Source organism: Strix uralensis, chromosome 5 (assembly GCF_047716275.1).
Source record: "Strix uralensis isolate ZFMK-TIS-50842 chromosome 5, bStrUra1, whole genome shotgun sequence".
Taxonomy (NCBI): domain Eukaryota; kingdom Metazoa; phylum Chordata; class Aves; order Strigiformes; family Strigidae; genus Strix; species Strix uralensis.
The window spans coordinates 34,657,309-34,675,335 of record NC_133976.1 but is presented as its reverse complement, the minus strand read 5'-3'; the positions used below and the strand labels follow the sequence as shown (position 1 = coordinate 34,675,335).

General features: G+C 44.3%; 1 protein-coding gene across 3 annotated transcripts in view; it reads left to right on the top strand.

Annotated features, from left to right (window-relative positions):
• Positions 1-250: 250 nt before the first annotated feature.
• Positions 251-18,027, top strand: part of NELL2 (neural EGFL like 2) — a 160,846-nt gene continuing 143,069 nt past the window's right edge. For 2 of the 3 annotated variants that reach the window (XM_074870407.1, XM_074870405.1), the window contains exons 1-2: positions 251-709; positions 871-999. In XM_074870407.1, coding sequence (XP_074726508.1) covers positions 655-709; positions 871-999 — 184 coding nt within the window. In that variant the 5' untranslated portion in view covers positions 251-654. The remainder of the gene's footprint in view (positions 710-870; positions 1,000-18,027) is intronic. The other variant, XM_074870406.1, reaches the window with a different exon arrangement.

The window sequence follows — 18,027 nt, the reverse complement described above, 5'->3', positions numbered from 1 at the left end:
CCCCCCCCCGCCGGCCTCGGGCAAGCTCCCCTCAAACTTCCCAGGGGCGGCCTGGGCCCGCCCGGAGCCCCCCCCCGACGGCGGGTGCCTCCCCGCGCCCGGCAATCCCCCGGCGGACGGGGCGGCGCCTCCCCCCGGCCCGGCCCTGCCCGGCCCGGCCCGGCCCGGCGGAGGCGGTGGGCGGCTCCTGCGGCCGCGGCATAAACCGGCGGCCCCTCCCGGCGGCTCCGCTGTCCGCTCTGGACGGCGGGGAGGAGAGGGGCGGTCCCGCGGGGGCCGGGCGGCGGCTGCGGCGGTTCTCCAGCCGAGGGGCCGCGCTGGTGGCGGCGGGGCGGGGAGCTGCGGGGCACGGGCGCTGCCGCCTCCGGCTGCCGCGGCCTCGCTCCCTCGCACGGCGGCGGCAGGCTCCGGCGGGCTCCCCCCATTGTCTGCCGCGGGCGGAGGGCTGCGCTGCCCGCCCGCCCCCCGCCCTCGCCTTTGTGTGCTCCGGCCGGCGGCGGGGCGGTGCGGCGCCCGCCGTGATGCGCGCTGCGGGGCGGCGGGGGGTCCGCTCCTCCCGGTGAGAGGCGGGGAGGGACCCAGCCTCTGCCCCGGAGGCTTTTCACCCGCAGCAGCCGGAGGAGGGGGACTATGGACTGAGCGCATCGGTGTACCATGGAGTCCGGCATCCGCTTGAGCTCGCTCTGCCTTCTCCTCTGCCTGGGGCCAGGTAGGCGGCTGCCGGACCCGCCGGGAGGGCGCCCGGGAGCGGGGCCGGGGAGCGCGGCGGCGGCGGTGCCCTGGTCCCCGGGCGGCCGCAGGTGCGGGAGCGGGGGAAGGCTCGGAAAGTTGCGGTGTCGGCGGGTGGGGTAACGGTACTTTCTGGGCCAGTTGCAGGCTTTGGCGTGGACCCCTCGCTGCGGATCGACGTGCTGTCCGAGCTGCAGCTGGGAGGCTCGGCGGACGGCGTGCGCCAGGTGCCAGGGCTGCACAACGGGAGCAAAGCCTTCCTCTTCCCAGGTACGGCCCTCCCATCCCGCCCGGCCCCGCTCAACTCTCGCCGTCGGGCCCCCGCGCCGCGCCCGGGGGGTTCGCCCGCCCCCCCACAGCGAGCGGCTGCCCGCTCCTGAGGCACCCGGGGTCCCTTCCCTGCCCTTGTTGCCCGCTTTTCTTCCACTCTCCTTCTCCCACCCCCGCTTTTTTTTTTTCCTCTCTTCCCCCCCCCCCCCCCCCTTTTTCCTTTGCCTGGTAGACGCTTAATTAAAGTACAGCGAGAACGGGGATGGCAGATGGCTTATTTTGTGAGTCGTGGGGTGCAGTGATGAATAATAGCACCACCCACTCTTCTGCTTTACTTGGGAAACGCTAAACATACCCCAGTTCCAGCTAAGGAAATGCTCACTGAAAGTTTCATGTGAATCGAGCAAAACACTGAAATGAAGTGCCCCGGAGGAGTGAGGCATGAGATGCTGAAAATAAGAATAACCTTTTTTACCATGGGAAAGTGGCCCTTGTGAGATTCTATGTCATACCGCTCGTTAGAAACAAAGAATGAGTTTTAGTCTCTTTTAGTGCTTGTGATTTTTTTTTTTTGTTGTTGTTCATATTGGGACTAGAAATAAACTAGTAGTCTTGTTAGATCTTTCAAACATACATTTAGGAGGTTTATTAAAAAATAATTAACCTTTCTTATATTGTAACTTACAAAGGACTGTAACTCTCAATGGCTAGTTGAATTTATTGGCATAGGTTGCATTACCTACACTTGTTTATTATCAGTGTATTTTTGAATTGAACTTTAATAATGTACTGATACATTAAATGAAGCTGGAGTCAAGAACGTTTTCAGGAGAAAACTCTAATTAAAAAAAAAGCCTAAAAATGGCCTTTAGAATCAAGTCTCTTATCTGAAGGATGATAAAATGCTCCTTAGAAATGTGACTAAACCAGAGCAAGGAATATGGCTCAACATCTGGTGAAGCAAGAGCAAATCTCTGCATTAGTCTGTAGTTCTGAAATAGGGTGACTTCTTTGCTGGCTGCTTGTGTTGTACCAGGAGTTTCAGCTCGGATGTGAAAACATTTCTACTGCAACAGGCAAGAGGCTGTTTCCCGTACAGAAGAGTTATAATTCAAGGGAGATAAGATCTGGAAAGGGAATTTCTTTTTCATGTTTGCATTAATGAGATAATTTATCAGAAGCTAATAGTTGCCAAAGGCTTTGCTGCTTTTTTTTTTAAGGTGATCTCTCTGGTGGTGTTCTTCCCCAGTACAGCCAGCGTGTGTCACTCTGGCCGCATGGGCATCTGCGTTCGAAACCCTGACACATGCCGGTTTTAAACATCCGTGATGGGCTTGTGGCTGCAGAGGGGTGTCTGCTTCGAATGGCAACACGTTTGTGTGGCTGTGGGGTTCGTGTACTAAAATAGCTGTCATTTTTAAGGTATGGCTCTGAGTTGAGGCCCTGTTGTGCTATAATGGGTTGGGGTGAGGGGGAAGTCAAAGCTCCCTTTGACTTCAGTGGTAACAGGATTAGAGGTTTGTAAGAATGAGACTACTTATTGTGTATTTTCCCAGTGTCAGGACAAAAAAATTTCTGGATTACTAAAGAATTTTTTTCAAGTAGTTTCCTCTTTCTTTGCAATTATGAGTGTACATAGTTCCTAAATGGGTTAGCAGTTTAGTCATAACAAAAGGAGATAGGAGCTTTAAATTTTCACATCAACCTTTTTATCTTGTTGAGAGGAGTCAGAGGGAATAACAAGGACAAAATCACTTGGGTCTAAATGGTGAAGTCACTCGGTATTCCTTGGGAAGTCTTCAGTGGCCTGCAGGGCTGGAGATATTTTTCCTGCTACTACATAAGATGACTGCTGATTTTGCCTATGGTGAATGGGGTCCTTACTGAGCAGACAGATTTTCAAACTTGCATTTAGAAGTAGAGAAATTTCCTTCCTTGATCAGACCACTGGGTCCACTTACTCGTTTTTGTTCTGCTCTTAATGCTCATACCATGGGAGAATTGCTGCAATGTATGCATTTGCCGTGTGTGAATTTCAAATACATATGCGTGCTGACTTTAAATTTGTTTTTTGCCTGTGTGTTTTTTCCTTATCCCAGCTAAAGCCTTAGTCATAGACCCAAATGATTTTGTGAAAAGGACACAAATGACTAAACGATCTGTGAACTTACTCCAGAAGCTTTAACTTGGGATCCTCTGCCTTTTGGTTTCTTCAGATAGTGAATCTTCTCTTGACCCATATACTAAAATGTCATAAATATGTATGTTGCCTTTTTTTGATAGACCACAGTCTCAATGGGTGTAAAGCCTTACATATGCTTAAAACATACAGAAAGCGTAAATGCTGTTCTTTATTTTAGAAAGAAGTTATGAAAGTGGCAGGTTGAACTGCCAACAGTAACAGATAATTAAGGTATATGATGGGAAAATTGTACATGCAGCTAAAGCAGAGTAGTATCTTTCCTTATGTTTCTAGGCAAAAAGTCAGTTTTGACTGCTTAATTAGATGTAGCTCAATTTTCAATACAAGGGTTTTAACATCTAATTGGCTGTTCTGACAAATTCTTCTTTGCGTAACTGATTTTTCAAAGGTACTTATATTTCTAGGCCATGTAACACAATAAGAAGTTACTCTATGGAGGTAGTTTTAGTCTGTTATAGTCCATTCAGGAACATTTAGATTCCTCCTTACACAGCTCCTGATTTAGAAATAACTATAGCCATTTGAAATTTGCAGTCACTTGGACTTTTTTTTTTTGTGTACCAATCTGCTCTGTCACTCTACAAATCTTACAGAAAGTATAAGATTTGGGAAAGAGAACTCTTCTCACTGACTGCAGCAAGATTAGATGCTGTGGTCTTGAATTCTAAAGCTTTTTAGGTGCCTGATGCTTCTTGGCTATAGTGGATGGTAGCACCTGAATGCTGCTGTAATCTGGCTCTAGTTAGCTGCAGGGACTTCTCTTTCTGGAAATGTGATTTGCAAAGTAATTGTAAAATGTTCCAGTGTAGCTTGTGGGAAGATACAATTATGAATAAGAAACAGGAGGAAGTCTTCCAAAATGTTAGTGTTGCTATATATGAACATCTGCCAGCACTTCCTAGCCAACAGCAGATATTATGTCAAAATATGTTGAGAGGAAGATTATTCCTCTTCTGGTCAGAGCAGCAGAACAGAAGTCAGAATATCTACACCACAAACTTCTCTCTGTTGGTGACTGTTTACATAAGTCAGTGAAATTTTCAATACTTTCACTTTCCCTTGGCACAACAGGGATGACACTAAAGGTAAAGCCCAATCATGTGGGTGGATTGAAGAGTAATTAATGTAATTGAAGGCTTTTGGAGAAATACCAGTTGTCATAATTCTTTTTTTTGTAAATATACTGCATTTGAGGAGATTGGTGGAGATGAAAGTCAATGTAGCCATTTTCCTATGCAGTTATGAAAATGGTATTGCTGCAACAGTTGCATATGTAACTGCAGGGAAATTTGAAAAGGCAAACAAAACCACAACCACAGAGGCTGGAGGATGCTGAGGGTTTTGGATGGATCAGACATATCTGACTTAACTCTGTGCTCAGGAGACTTAACATTAGGCACATGCAAGGTCCCAGTGAAGCCAGGTATTTCAACTTGCAATAGGAAATGGTGTTCTGAGATGTGAGAAACTAAATAAGGGCTGCAAGAGTAACTTGGTCTCCTCTGGCACTTCCCTAGGCAGTAACTTTTTGTCACCCTCACTACTCCCTTTAGACTCTGTATTATATATACATTTTTTATAGATATATTATTTTGAAAGTCTTTCTGGATCTTACTTGCTGTTGAGAGCAAATACTACGCATCAGATTATCTTTGTCCAAAGAGAGTATGTGTAGTAATGGAGACACCTTCCAACTGCCTCCAGCAGCAGTGGAGAGTGGTGGAAGATACACTGTAAATTAAGAGATTTAGAGGCACCAAAAATGAAAGCCAAGTGATATGTAAGGAAAGTATATGCCCATCAAAAGGTGTATATACTCCTCAAAAAGGAGGCTAAAGGGTGAACGGAAGAGTGCTGTCAAATGGTTACAAGCACAGGAACATGTATTTAAGGAAAAGATAAAAAGGGCATGGCAGTCACAAAAGTGTGGGAGCCTGTGTATCTGAATGCAGAACTTGGAACTTATTCAGAGGATAAGCTTTTTCTTTGCCAGTTAGGATATGTAACTCTTAATATGGTTATAAATAATATTTAGATACTTCTGATGAGGAGGGATAGTTCTAGAGGCATGATATGGTATATTCTGATGGGGAACAAGATGTGCTATAAAACACCAGAGAAATGATTTAGTCTGTCAGTGGGATGCATAAAAAGACTCAGCACTACTGTTCTTTGAATTGGGGCTTGCTGGCACAAACCGCTGGCAGAAAAAAAACCCCTAAAATAGGCCTGTTGGTGTAAATGATTTGTTACCTGTTGCTGCATGACTCGATCACTAGCTCATTATTTTAAAATGCTAGCAAGACAGTATTACTGTATATATGTAATAGATATCTTACATCTCTTTGGAAAGATCACTTTTTTTGGTCCATGACATCATGTCTGGATGTTACTAAATAAAGGAGCTAAAAATAAAGCTTTAAAACTAGATGCGAGTAAACTTTCTCTCATGGAAGTAGGATATACGTTGCCTATGCACTTCACACATGCTTTTTTCCTTGCCACCTGTCATTGAAACTATGGACAGATGCTTTCTCCAGGTTCCAGCTGAGCCTGCTGAAAATATTACTGTTCCCAGCTGCTTGTCGCTGCCTGGGAGCTAGAGGTTACCATCCCCACAACTTTTCCAAAGCAAGAGATCATATGAGTGTTCCCATGTCTGCTGATGGCAAAGTTGGCCAGCTTCGGAAGTGAACCTGGCTGACTGCAGTGACATAGATTAGAGAGACCCGTAAAATTCCCTTTCTCCAGCTGTACTCATCTCCCAGAGGAGTGGTTACAGACAGCTGGGGGAGAGGATGCTAATGTTGCCAACTGGCATGGCTGACTGCAGAGTAAATACCTATCTGCAGCTTTTTTTGTCCTCGAAGCAGGCTGGTTTCTCTCAGAATTACTGAGTCCTCAAAATGTGGGTCCTCTAGCATAGAGATTCCCAGAATTTTTCAAGGAGACAAAGAAAACACCTCACAATAATTGAGTTTAATTTCAGAAAGTGTTGGAGTATTTTTTCAGTTAGAAATGCCTAGTATAAGCAATTACTGTATGACGACACAGTAGCCAGAGAGATCTAGATTTTGGTGCATCTTGGACAACAGCCTACACTTTCCCCTCGCTGTTCCCATCCCCTTCCACCTCTGGCATGTTCCAAAGTCACTTTTGCAGCTGTGCAAACAGTAGCCATCGTGGTATGGCATTGCCAGGGTTGCAATTGATGCTGCTGGGGAGCTGGGCTGGATGTTGAAGGAGAGCCCCAAAGAGCTGGGCTGCTTCTGCTAGGGCCTGCAGAACAGGGACTGCTGCCCAAGAGGCATCCCCTTGCTCCAGAAAAGCTGAATATTCAGCATCTTCTTCCTCCTGTTAGCAGTGATGACAAGAGGAGGTGTTTGGGAAGCTTCTGCCGCTTGAAGAGCCTGCCCAAAAAAGGAGGAGGTAGTATGTGAGAATCCTGCATCCAGTTCCCATCCCAAACCATGCTGAGTTACCATGCATGGAGAACCATGCATGTGCTTACCCACTGCATAACCATACGCTTCTGAATAATCATGACTATACGTAGTAGTGGAGACTGTGTTGCTTGCTAACTACTGCCATGCTGACTTATCTGAAAAATAGAAGGGGAAAAAGTTATGGGAAGAAAAAAACTTAAATATTGCAGACTTGTGATTGATGCTTGTAATGGTATAGCAGAGGGTAGAACTGAGAAATGGAAAGTGAATGGGGACCTAATATATGGCCAATATGAAGGAAACTCAAGTTTCTAGAGAAGAAAACCTTGTAATCCCTATATATAGTCATTAGGGCATAGCTGAACACAAAATAATGTTAAGAAATGACAGAAAACTTGGCTTGTAGCATTTGTGGACTGTAACTGTCTTAATGCTGAAAGTTTCAAATAAATAGTGTTGCTCAGAGCATATAAAGCATCACGAAGGTGTAAGTGTAGAGCAAGAAGGTTAAGTATGGCTCTAAAAAAATATGTTGTTCATTGCAGGAAAAGGTATTTTACACAAAATTTTCTTTTTTTTTTCCTATAGCAGGCTTTTTGGGGGGAGGGAAAGGCAATAAGCAGAAATTAAATATTTCTTTCATAGCCTTTGGGTTTTTTTGGTGTTTTTTTTTTGTACTCACATCTCTTGCCATGTGTCTTGATATGGGCTTCTGTCACCTCTCAGTCTGTTAAATTCTTAGGAACATGGATTCTGGAAGAAGCTACAGTGTGCGGAGAGGAACGATACCTGCTTGCTGGTGTAGGCACCATACCTTACCTGCCCAGATCCCCTTGGGAGACAGTGCCAAGCAATATGACTTCCATGGCTTTGCCTGGGCTTGGTGGGACAGCTGAAGTCTCTAGCCTCTGCTACTTCAACCTTCGGAGTGAATTAGTACCTGCATTTGTTAATCAGTGAGAGTGTGACTCCATTTAGAGGAATGTCATATTTTACTGTGTTCTCGTGGGCTTGACCTGGTGCTTTTCACAGCCAGGTTGCATCTAATATCTGTGATAAATTGAAGTCCCCGGGGGTCTGCTTTCTATTGGGACAAAACTTATTTTTTTTAATGAGCATTTGGATATTCAGGTTAATTCAAATAACCATGTTCTGTTTATACATTTGGTTTTGCCCAGAACAATTCATACTGATTAATAATAGACAGAAATGCATTTGCTTGTTCCTACCTTTATAATGAGGCCTCCTCTAAAATATTGCAAGTACAAAACCCTTGCTGAGTCTGGTACTACCTCAGGGTTTAACCTGGTGTATTTGTTGGAAGGCTGAAGATGAGTACGATGAGCAGCTCTGGGGCATGTATGGAAGGAAAATACATGAAGATGGTGTCAGTGTGGTGATGTGGGCCAGAGCTCTGGTCGGTGCTGTGAGAAGGGGCAGGATGGTTGGAGGAGTGGAGGCCAAGGAGGCCTCTTTCCACGTTGATGTCCCTGTCAGGAACAGTCAAGCACAGACAGCTGCTCACCGGGCAGCCTGTCCTGGCAGCGTAGCAGGGGGCAGTGGTCTCAGCTGAAGTTAAAGATGGGATGTTGACAGCAGGACAGCATCTCTCCTGCATGCCAGAGAGTACCCGGCACCTGCAGCACATGTGCTCTGAGAGGGGGATAGTGACTCTTCGGGGTAGCTGTCGAGCACGTCTTTCCATATTGCTGGGGGAGGATTTCATTAGCAAGGGGTGGTGACGTGGGAAAACGAGGTCTTGCTACCCATATGTAATTGCTTTTGCTGTGACATAGTTCTGTAGTCATGAAGCGTGGCAGTGACTAGCTAGGTTAATGGTTTTTTATGGTTTCTCCCCCCACTGCAGCCTGGTTCATTCTCCAGTGAGGTTTCACGGAGGACAGCAGCATTTCCTATATATCGCTTCATCTAGATCAGTTGTAATGTCTGTTTTCTCCTACTGTTTGCTTATAAGATGTGGGAAGTAGGTTTCCTACTCTGCCCCCCCTTGCTTATGCTCTTCCAGTCTGTATCCTCCAGGGCATATAGGTGCTGGCTTGGAAAAATGACTCCAAAAATGCTTAACTTCACTGCTTCCACTGAGTCTTAAGGGAGGTACAGAGCTGAGCTCGTAAGTTATTTAAAACAAGTGGATAAGAGCTGCAGATTATATATAGCTGTCATGGGAAACTGTACTTCCATGTAGTGACTCTTCAGTTCCCTATATTTTGTCCCATTTGGTCGCATGCCAAGGTGTAGATCCACAGAGTGGCTGTATTCTCCTACTTGCACTGCTAAGGTACAGCTGAATACAGGCTGAAAAATGTTTTATTTTGTTTTTTCTTTTCTCTGTACATCTATTTTGGCTAAATTCCTCAATATTTTGTGTCTCCTTAAGAAATGCTAATTTTTCCATCTTGGCATTGTCCAAGAGATTTCTAGGAAAATCTGAGAAGAAATATGATAAGAAAGGGTACTTTAGTTTTTCATTTTTTTTTTTGTCCGGTCATGTTTTCCATGGTAAATACCCATTACAAATGTTCACTCAGATATTTCAGGTAGCTGTTACTGAACTTTTAAAACAAACTTGTAGCAAATATGTTATTTAAGTTATGGTCCCATTTAGGGAGTAATTTTTTCGTTTTTTTTCCTTTTCCTGGGTGGGAAAAAATGCTGTAGCCATTTTCAACATGGAAGAATTTTACAGCAAAAATTTCTCAATATTTGTTATGTTAAACAACATTTTGTTTGCTTTTTTGGTGCATACTTTCTTGGGAGTGTGTGAACCCGATGACTTCAGAGAGAAGTGAAAGCTTAGAAAACTGACTTTTGTGTTGAGCCATCGTGGGAGATGCCACTCACAACTCTCTGCTGTTGCAAGGTGCTAAAGCAATGGGCATGGTCTAAAAGGATGAGTAGACTAAAAGAGACTTCTGAAGACAGTGTTCAGAAGGCTTTTAGCAGATTAACATATTTGCAGCAGCAACAATATTGCTACGATAGACTGTAATGTTTCCAAAGGAGCCATTACAATCAATATTGCTAGCGATCCATAACCGAGAGCTCTCTTAGTGGAATTTGAGTGGCAATTTCCCTCTCTGAAAACATAGAGGGAGTACAATAAGAAAAAGACCTCCACCTGTAGAGTTGTTCTCTCTGTTAGACAGAGTAATGTTTATATGGTTTCCCCAGCATAAATGCTTATTTAAGTATAATTAGATGGTGGTAATAGCCATACTGTTTATCCTGTCAAGGGAAGAAGGCATGTACCAGCCTTGACTCCATGGCTGAAAGTCTACCAGTCTCTAAAAACAGCTGTGTAATGATCTGGAGGGTTCCGAAGGAGCTTTTGTGGTTTTGAGGTCAGTCTGTGTTTTTATAACTTGCTAAGCATGCATTTGCATATTGGGCCATGGCTGTTCCAAAGGCACTCTTAAGATCTCCTGTAACATTGGCTAATATCCCTTGAACTTGAAACAGTCCCCAGATTTGCTCAGCACCCATTCAAGGAGTGGGGTAAGCTTGAGGAAAACCTTGTGTACCCTATTCAGTTGTGCTCTTTTTGAGAATCTCTGCATAGATGGATAGCATCTGAGGCATAAGGAAAGCATATTGTAGTAAGCGATCTGGGAACTTGAATTTTTTTAAAATGAGATTGCATCTGTTTTACTGCATTCACTCTGGGTTTCTCCATTTCAGAAAAATATCAATGAATTGCAGGGCGTGAAGAGAACAGCAAACCTGATTATATAGTAAAAAGGACTGGCTTACTAAGAAAGCTTTTGAAAGAACTTGAGTATGTACAGCTTGTCCAAGCAATGACAAAAGCATCGTATGATAAGTGTCTAGCATTAGAAGATTCTTAGAGGTTTAAAATGAAGGAATTATTTAGTATTCAAAAAGCTAGAGGTAAGAGTAATGTAATGATATTATAAATGGAGAGGATTTAAGATAAAAGGAGGCTTTCACAGTGAACTAGTTGAGATTGTGGAATAGCTACTGAAAGGAAGTGGTGGAAATCTTCAGACTTTTGATACTGTAGAAGATAGCATGAAATAAAAAAATCAAGAAAATATTAGCTATCTTGTAGTAATTGTGTGACATTCAGTCACACAAGGAGGGGGTGGATGACCCTGCAAGTGTTTTCTGTACTCTGGAAATCTGGGGGGTTGGTGGAATTGTTCTAGTAGAAGGAGAGATTTTCAGAGACACAAAGGGATGTCAAACACCTAATACTAATTAAAATCAAACTGGTGCCTTTAAATTCTCCCTGAAACTGTTCTTTGGTGCACTTAAGTATTATTTTAATGGTACTCAGTTAAAAGAAGCCTACAAGGGCAAGGAAATCAGGGTTTGGAAGCATTTCTAATTTTACCTCATCCAAGCTTATAAATTGTGCATGTGTTTAAAACCTGTAGCTGATTCACCAGGGCTAGCGGGCACATTCATAGAAGCATGGACTCCATTAATACCTGATTTAAAAGAAAATTTTTTTGCAGGAGTGTCTGAACTCATCCTGCTCAGTTTTCTTGACCTCTGGCACTGGTAGTTTGAGTCCCCCATGTACTTTCTGTCTGTCTGCCCCACTCATAGGTGAGCTGTGTGTATGGTATGCCTTGGTATCTCTACTCTTTGATGTTCCCAATTTAAAATCCTTCTAACCTTTCCTTTTCCTGGCATCAAAACAGATATCAGGTGAGTAGAGATTTTTTTGGAAAATGCCAGTATGGCTGGTGGCTTGGGTGTCCCTCTTCTCCCCTCAGGTATGGTCCTTCTGCCACTTCCCCTTTATTCCTGCTGGTAGCTGAATTCTCTTCATGGTTCAGTTTCCTGCCTTCTCCTTCCATCTGCTGCTGTTTGCTCAGCCTGCACCCGGAGCCCTGTGGCTAGCAACAGAGTTGTGGGATGTACCTGGCATGCTTCAGGTGCAATTTTTTTCCAGTGGTGGCCTTCCTCGCCCTGCCTTGCTGAGCTGTTTTTGCTGTTGGAATGAAGGTTTGGGTTTTCTGGAGCTCTCTAAGTTGGTCACTGTTGACCATTCTCTTGAGTCAGAAGTTAATCTTTCATGCAGACCACATCATTGTGGTCGTCTGGGAAATTAGGATGGATCTCATATTAATGCTTTCTTAAGCTCACCATTGTGTTGTATGAAAATAAATCAGCTTTAATACTTAGAAGTTTGGTAAGCTGAAAGCAATTAATCGTAATGTGGGTAAAAAAAATTATACCCCGGAAAGCCAGAGTTGAAGGAAAACTAGAATGAGAGATCCAAACCACTGCAAAGAGGAGAAGCAGATTCTTAATGGGGAAAAAAGCTAAACCTTCCAGGGTATCCACAAATGATTTGGGTTGGGTTAGGTGATAGGAGGTCCCTTCCATCCTAAATGATTCTGTGAAACACTGGCGGTGGGTGGTAGGTCCTCTGAAGCAGCATACTGGTCACAGGGAAAGGAGGTTTTGAGAGAAAATGACTGAGCAGAGACCGTGAGTAGGTCTTACTGACACTTCCACAGTGAGAACCAAGTGAGGGAGAGATGTGGTGTGTTGCTCAGAGGATGTAGGAGTTTCTACACTCAGCATGATTGTAACCCACAGGTGCACTGGTGGGTGCTGGTCTTCTACAGTCAGTCATCATATGACCCAATTACCCACTGGAATTTGATATATTTGAGAAGCCTGAATTGTGTCCTATCTTTAGGAGGCGGGTAGTTCAATTAATTCAATTTGATCTACACCTAGCATAATCTGCTTGTGCAGTTTATTATTGCCATTAAGCTTGTACTTCATTGTTTTTAATTGATTGGGCTTTGTTTACCTTTGGTAGCACGGATTTTCATTTGGAAAAGGCTGACAACACTGCTTCCTCCTCCTGTCCTCCCTCTTGGCGTGACTTGCTTAACTTTTAAAATCCTGACCATGCTATACAACTAGGGACTGGAAATAAATTCAGTCTTTTAGCAGTTCTCATGTGTGTCATGCCCTTATTACAGTACCAGTAGGGCTGGAAGGTGATGCATTATTTTTCTTGTGCTCTTCATTCTGTATCCCAGTGTTAACAGTATTTCTTTGTGTGATATTTTTGTTTGTTGTTAGGTCAGTTTGACACAAAGTGCTTATATGACAGTATGCAGCCAAGCATAACTAGGTGCATATGCCACAGATGGCAGCAGCAAGGAAAACAAGACAGGCTTGATTTTCTCTATAGGTTTCAAGGTGTCTCAAAGCAGGTTCTAGAAAACTGCTTTGTGCCTAAAGGGGTGTGTGTGTATATAAATATACACACATATATATTTATAAAGCTATAGTAGCTGCAACCTTTTAAATGTAGCTGGAACCTGTCTTGAAATAAAGCAGACAGAAATCCCACACAGTGGTACCTCTGTGTCCTTGTTCAAACATAATAGGTTTTATAGTGATATTTGCCATGAAAAACCTAAACAACATCATCATAAGTAGCAGTACTTGCTACTACCTACGAGGGAGCGCATACAAAGTGTCTTCGGAATTTAAAGTGGAATTGAGAATTGTGTTGGAATATAGACTAGGGAAAACTGGTAATCCAAAAAGCTGTTGCATCGTATAATTGATAACCTGGAACCTATAAATCACCAGAAACTGTTACAATAATAAATACCTGGGGCAAAGCATACTTCTTAATTTCCTAGGAGTGGAATTTCTGTAACAAGAACAGAAGTCATCTTTTATCTTTGTCACTTTTTTATTATGTAATAGGTCCCCACTGAGTAGCACCCTCTCTCCTGGTGATACTATCTAGCATGATGATATAGTTACAGTGAAAGGGGTAGTAGTTCTTGTGAGCAAGGAACAGTGGTTTTCTGTATCATGTATGCCTTTAAAAATTCTTGATAATTCTTTTTGTAAGGTGCTTCTCTCTGCGTTGATGTGCACGTTCCTTATATTCCTTTCAGAAATGTTCAGGAGGGCGCATTCACATTTTCGTCAGCAGTTTGGTGGGAGTTGTTTTAGTAATGATCTAGTGTGGTAGGATCTGTATTGTTTGTTAAGCAAATCAGCTACTTCAGCCTCCTGTGCTAAGAATACAGACTTCTAATCTGGAGCCCTACACATTTAAAGTTCAGGCTTTCCTACAATTGGGTTTCTTATCCTTTCATTTGTAAAAGGTTTGAAAAATTGTCAGAATTATGCTAGTGTAGATACAGTGACTAGAACCTTTACTGCATTTATTTACCTCATGTTTACTTTTTGCTTAGTGAGTCTAAAAGTCATGAAACCCTTGTTCATGGACCCTAATATTTTTGGAAGAGCGTACCTGACTTGTTGCAGTGCAACCAGGCTGCTTTACCTTACAGTAAATGGTTCCCACTAGTAATCCTGGTGCAAATTCCTTCTTTGCTAAAGGGACCACAGCCAAAGGGAGGATGAGAGATGTCTCAGTGTTTTAGCATTGTGCTCTGGCAAATTAAGCCTGAGGTTGACAGCCATGATACCTAGTCCTGATGCTCAAATGGATGTTTATAGTGGTGTAAATCTGCCGCTTGTTCTTTCTGCATCTATTTCCCTGTGTTGTACAGATCTAACCAAGCAAAGGTGTTATCTGTGGCTGTTTGTATTGTGCTGCTGACAGAGGCACACCACCATTGAAAGGATGTTTCCATGATCTGCAATCCAGGTGGGGAATCATGCCGAGCAGCTGCACCATTCATTTGAGAGCTTCACTGAAGCAATTGGATTCTACTTGTGTAGTAGGTGGCTGGGCTGGAAGGAAAGATCAGCTTTCCCCATTCCACACAGGTCTAGTTATTAACTTGGTCTAGTTAAGTACGTGTGCTCCACAAAGAATGACTTCATAGCCCCAATCTCAAGATTATCTCAGGGGCTTGGCCATCTTTTGAAAGAGCTTGATTGTATTTTAGTGGCTAGCACCTGAACAATTGTTTTGTAGGCTCATAGGGTGCAAAGGAGACTGTTTCAGCAAGGGAAGTCAGTAGTTGGGCTGTGGGAAGGTAAGCTGAGCATTAGAGAGATTCAGCTTGCTGTGACTTTCCTTGGTTTCTAGAAGCAGCCAGTACATAAGCTCAGAAGCTTAACCCAGCCACTAGTATAATCACTCTCAAAATAGCATTGTATCATCTCTTTTGCAGAATGCTTCTAGACAGATTTCAGTGGTATTATTGTCAATTTACAGTGAATGAATAATGTATTACAGCTGTAGTTTGCCCCAGACAGTCTTGGATTTGCAAACTCTTTTCTAAAGAGTCATCTAAGTCAGTGGCAGGAGCTGGCAGAAATGGTTAAGGGCTTGCTGCTGCTCAACTATCTCATTCTATCATATTGGGTAGAAGGGTTTTCTGCTATTAAATATGGTCTATTTTAACTTTATTTCCATAGTTGACAATCTTTAATGTTCCTTTAGCTTAAAAAAAATTAAAAAAGCAAACAAGCTTAACAAACCAAGCAAAAATCCCCTGGGGACTTTGACCATGGAGAAGAAAACATTACAAAGCACTTTGAATGAAATCATGGTTACTTATGCAAATGCATAAACTACTGATTACGCAAGCAAGCTAGGTCCTTAATAATGGTTTGGTCATTTCAGATCAGAAACGTTGCAGCTGTATTCAAGCGTATGTGTCCAGGCTCTCAGTACCTTTTTCCCCTATTTTCCCACTGTGGATTTGTGTTCTCAGCTGTGCCAAAATGACTTTAAACACACAAGTATGTAGCTTGTAAGTGAGCCAGAGTTTTGGCCAGAAGTGATATGATTAACACTTCTTGAGGATGTAAGTGTGAACAGTCAATATAATTAGGGGAAAAATGTGTGTGTTTGGAGACAGGTCCTTCTTCTAGTCTCCTGTGTCAGTCAGTTGTGACTTGTAGGATTTTGCAATGGTTTGAGCTGGAGAAAAGCTCTTGCTGGATGACACACCAAAGGTGTACTTGACATTCAGAATGGGGAAAGCTACAAAGCAAAGGCAATTGGAACCTCCCCAAATGCTGCAAGAACAAACTGACATTTTCCCCCTTTTTATTTGATTTAATGATTTGGCTTCAAGTCAGTTTTTGTTTTGATTGTTTAGTTTCAGCTGAAGTGTGTTTTGCCCTCCTCCTCTTCTCCTTCACATCCATTGCAGTTCTTTCTGCATGTATCCTTGTTGAGCTGTTTCTTTAATGGGAAAAAAGGGAAGCATACAGAATTAGAATCATAGAATCATCTAGGTTGGAAAAGACCTTGAAGATCACCTAGTCCAACCATTAACCTAACACTGACTGTTCCCCACTACACCATATCCCTAAGCGCTGTGTCAACCCGACTCTTAAACACCTCCAGGGATGGGGAGACCACCACTGCCCTGGGCAGCACATTCTAATGCCTGACAACCCGTTCTGTAAAGAAATGCTTCCTAATATCTAGTCTAAACCTTCCCTGGTGCAACTTGAGGCCATTCCCTCTTGTCCTATTGCTTTTTACTTGGTTAAAGAGACTCATCCCCAGCTCTCTGCAACCTCCTTTCAGGTAGCTGTAGAGGGCGATGAGGTCTCCCCTCAGCTTCTCTTCTCCAGACTAAACAATCCCAGTTCCATCAGCTGCTCCTCATAAGACTTGTGCTTCAGACCCTTCACCAGCTTCATTGCCTTTCTTTGGACATGCTCGAGTAATTCAATGTCCTTTTTGTAGTGAGGGGCCCAAAACTGAACACAGTAATTGAGGTGTGGCCTCACCAGTGCCAAGTACAGGGGTAAGTAAGATCACTTCCCTGTCCCTGCTGGCCACGCTATTGCTGATACAAGCCAGGATGCCATTGGCCTTCTTGGCCACCTGGGCACACTGCTGGCTCATGTTCAGCCAGCTGTCAATCAACACCCCCAGGTCCCTCTCTGACTGGCAGCTCTCCAGCCACTCCTCCCCAAGCCTGTAGCACTGCTGGGGGTTGTTGTGGCCCAGGTGCAGCACCCGGCATTTGGCCTTATTGAAGCTCATCCAGTTGTCCTGAGCCCATCGCTCCAGCCTGTCCAGATCTCTCTGCAGAGCCTCCCTACCCTCGAGCAGATCAACACTCCCACCCAACTTGGTGTCATCTGCAAACTTACTGAGGGTGCACTCGATCCCCTCGTCTAGATCATCAATAAAGATGTTAAACAGGAGTGGCCCCAAAACCGAGCCCTGGGGGACACCACTCGTGACCAGCTGCCAACTGGATTTAACACTGTTCACCACAACTCTTTGGGCCCGGCCATCCAGCCAGTTTTTTACCCAGCAAAGCGTGTGCCCATCCAAGCCACAAGCAGCCAGTTTCACCAGGAGAATGCTGTGGGAAATGGTGTCAAAGGCCTTACTGAAGTCAAGGTAGACAACATCCACAGCTTTTCCCTCATCCAATAAGCAGGTTGCCCTGTTGTAGAAGGAGATCAGGTTTGTCAGGCAGGACCTGCCTTTCATAAACCCATGCTGACTGGGCCTGATCATCTGGTCCTGCATGTGTTGTATGATGGTACTCAGGATGATCTGCTCCATCACCTTCCCGGGCACCGACGTCAAGCTGACAGGCCTGTAATTTGCTGGATCGTCCTTCCGACCCTTCTTATAGATGGCTGTCACCTTGGCCGATTTCCAATCTGTCGGGACCTCCCTGGTCAGCCAGGACTGCTGGTAAATGATGGAAAGTGGCTTGGTGAGCACCCCAGCCAGCTCCTTCAGCACCCTCAGGTGTATCCCATCCAGTCCCATAGACTTGTGTGTGTCTATGTGATGCAGTAGGTCACTGACTATCTCCTCCTGGATTGTGGGGGGGTCGTTCTCCCAGTCTCTGTCTTCTGGCTGAAGAGGCTGATTCCCTCAGTAACTAGTCTTGTTATTAAAGACTGAGGCAAAGAAGACATTAAGCACCTGAGCCTTTTCCTCGTTGCTTGTTGCCATGTTTCCTCCTGCATCTAGCAGGGGATGGAGGCTCTCCCTGGTCTTTCTTTTGCTGTTGATGTACTTATAGAAACATTTCTTGTTATCTTTGACTGCTGAAGCCAGATTAATTTCTAGCTGGGCTTTAGACCTCCTGATTTCTGCCCCGCATAGCCTCACAGCATCTTTGTAATCATTGTGAGTGACTAGCCCCTTCTTCCAAAGTCCGTAAACTCTCCTTTTCTCCCTGAGTTGCAGCCAAAGCTCCCTGTTCAGCCAGGCTGGCCTTCTCTGTCGCCGGCTTCTCTTACAGCACCTGGGGACAGCCTGCTCCTGAGTCATTAAGACTTTCTTCTTAGAGAGTGCCCAGCCTTCCTGGACCCCTATACCCTTCAGGATCGTCTCCCAAGGGATTCTGTCAAACAGGTGCCTAAACAAGTCAAAGTCAGCCCTTTGGAAGTCCAGGATGTCAGTTCTGCTGCCCCCTCTCTTGGCCTCTCTAA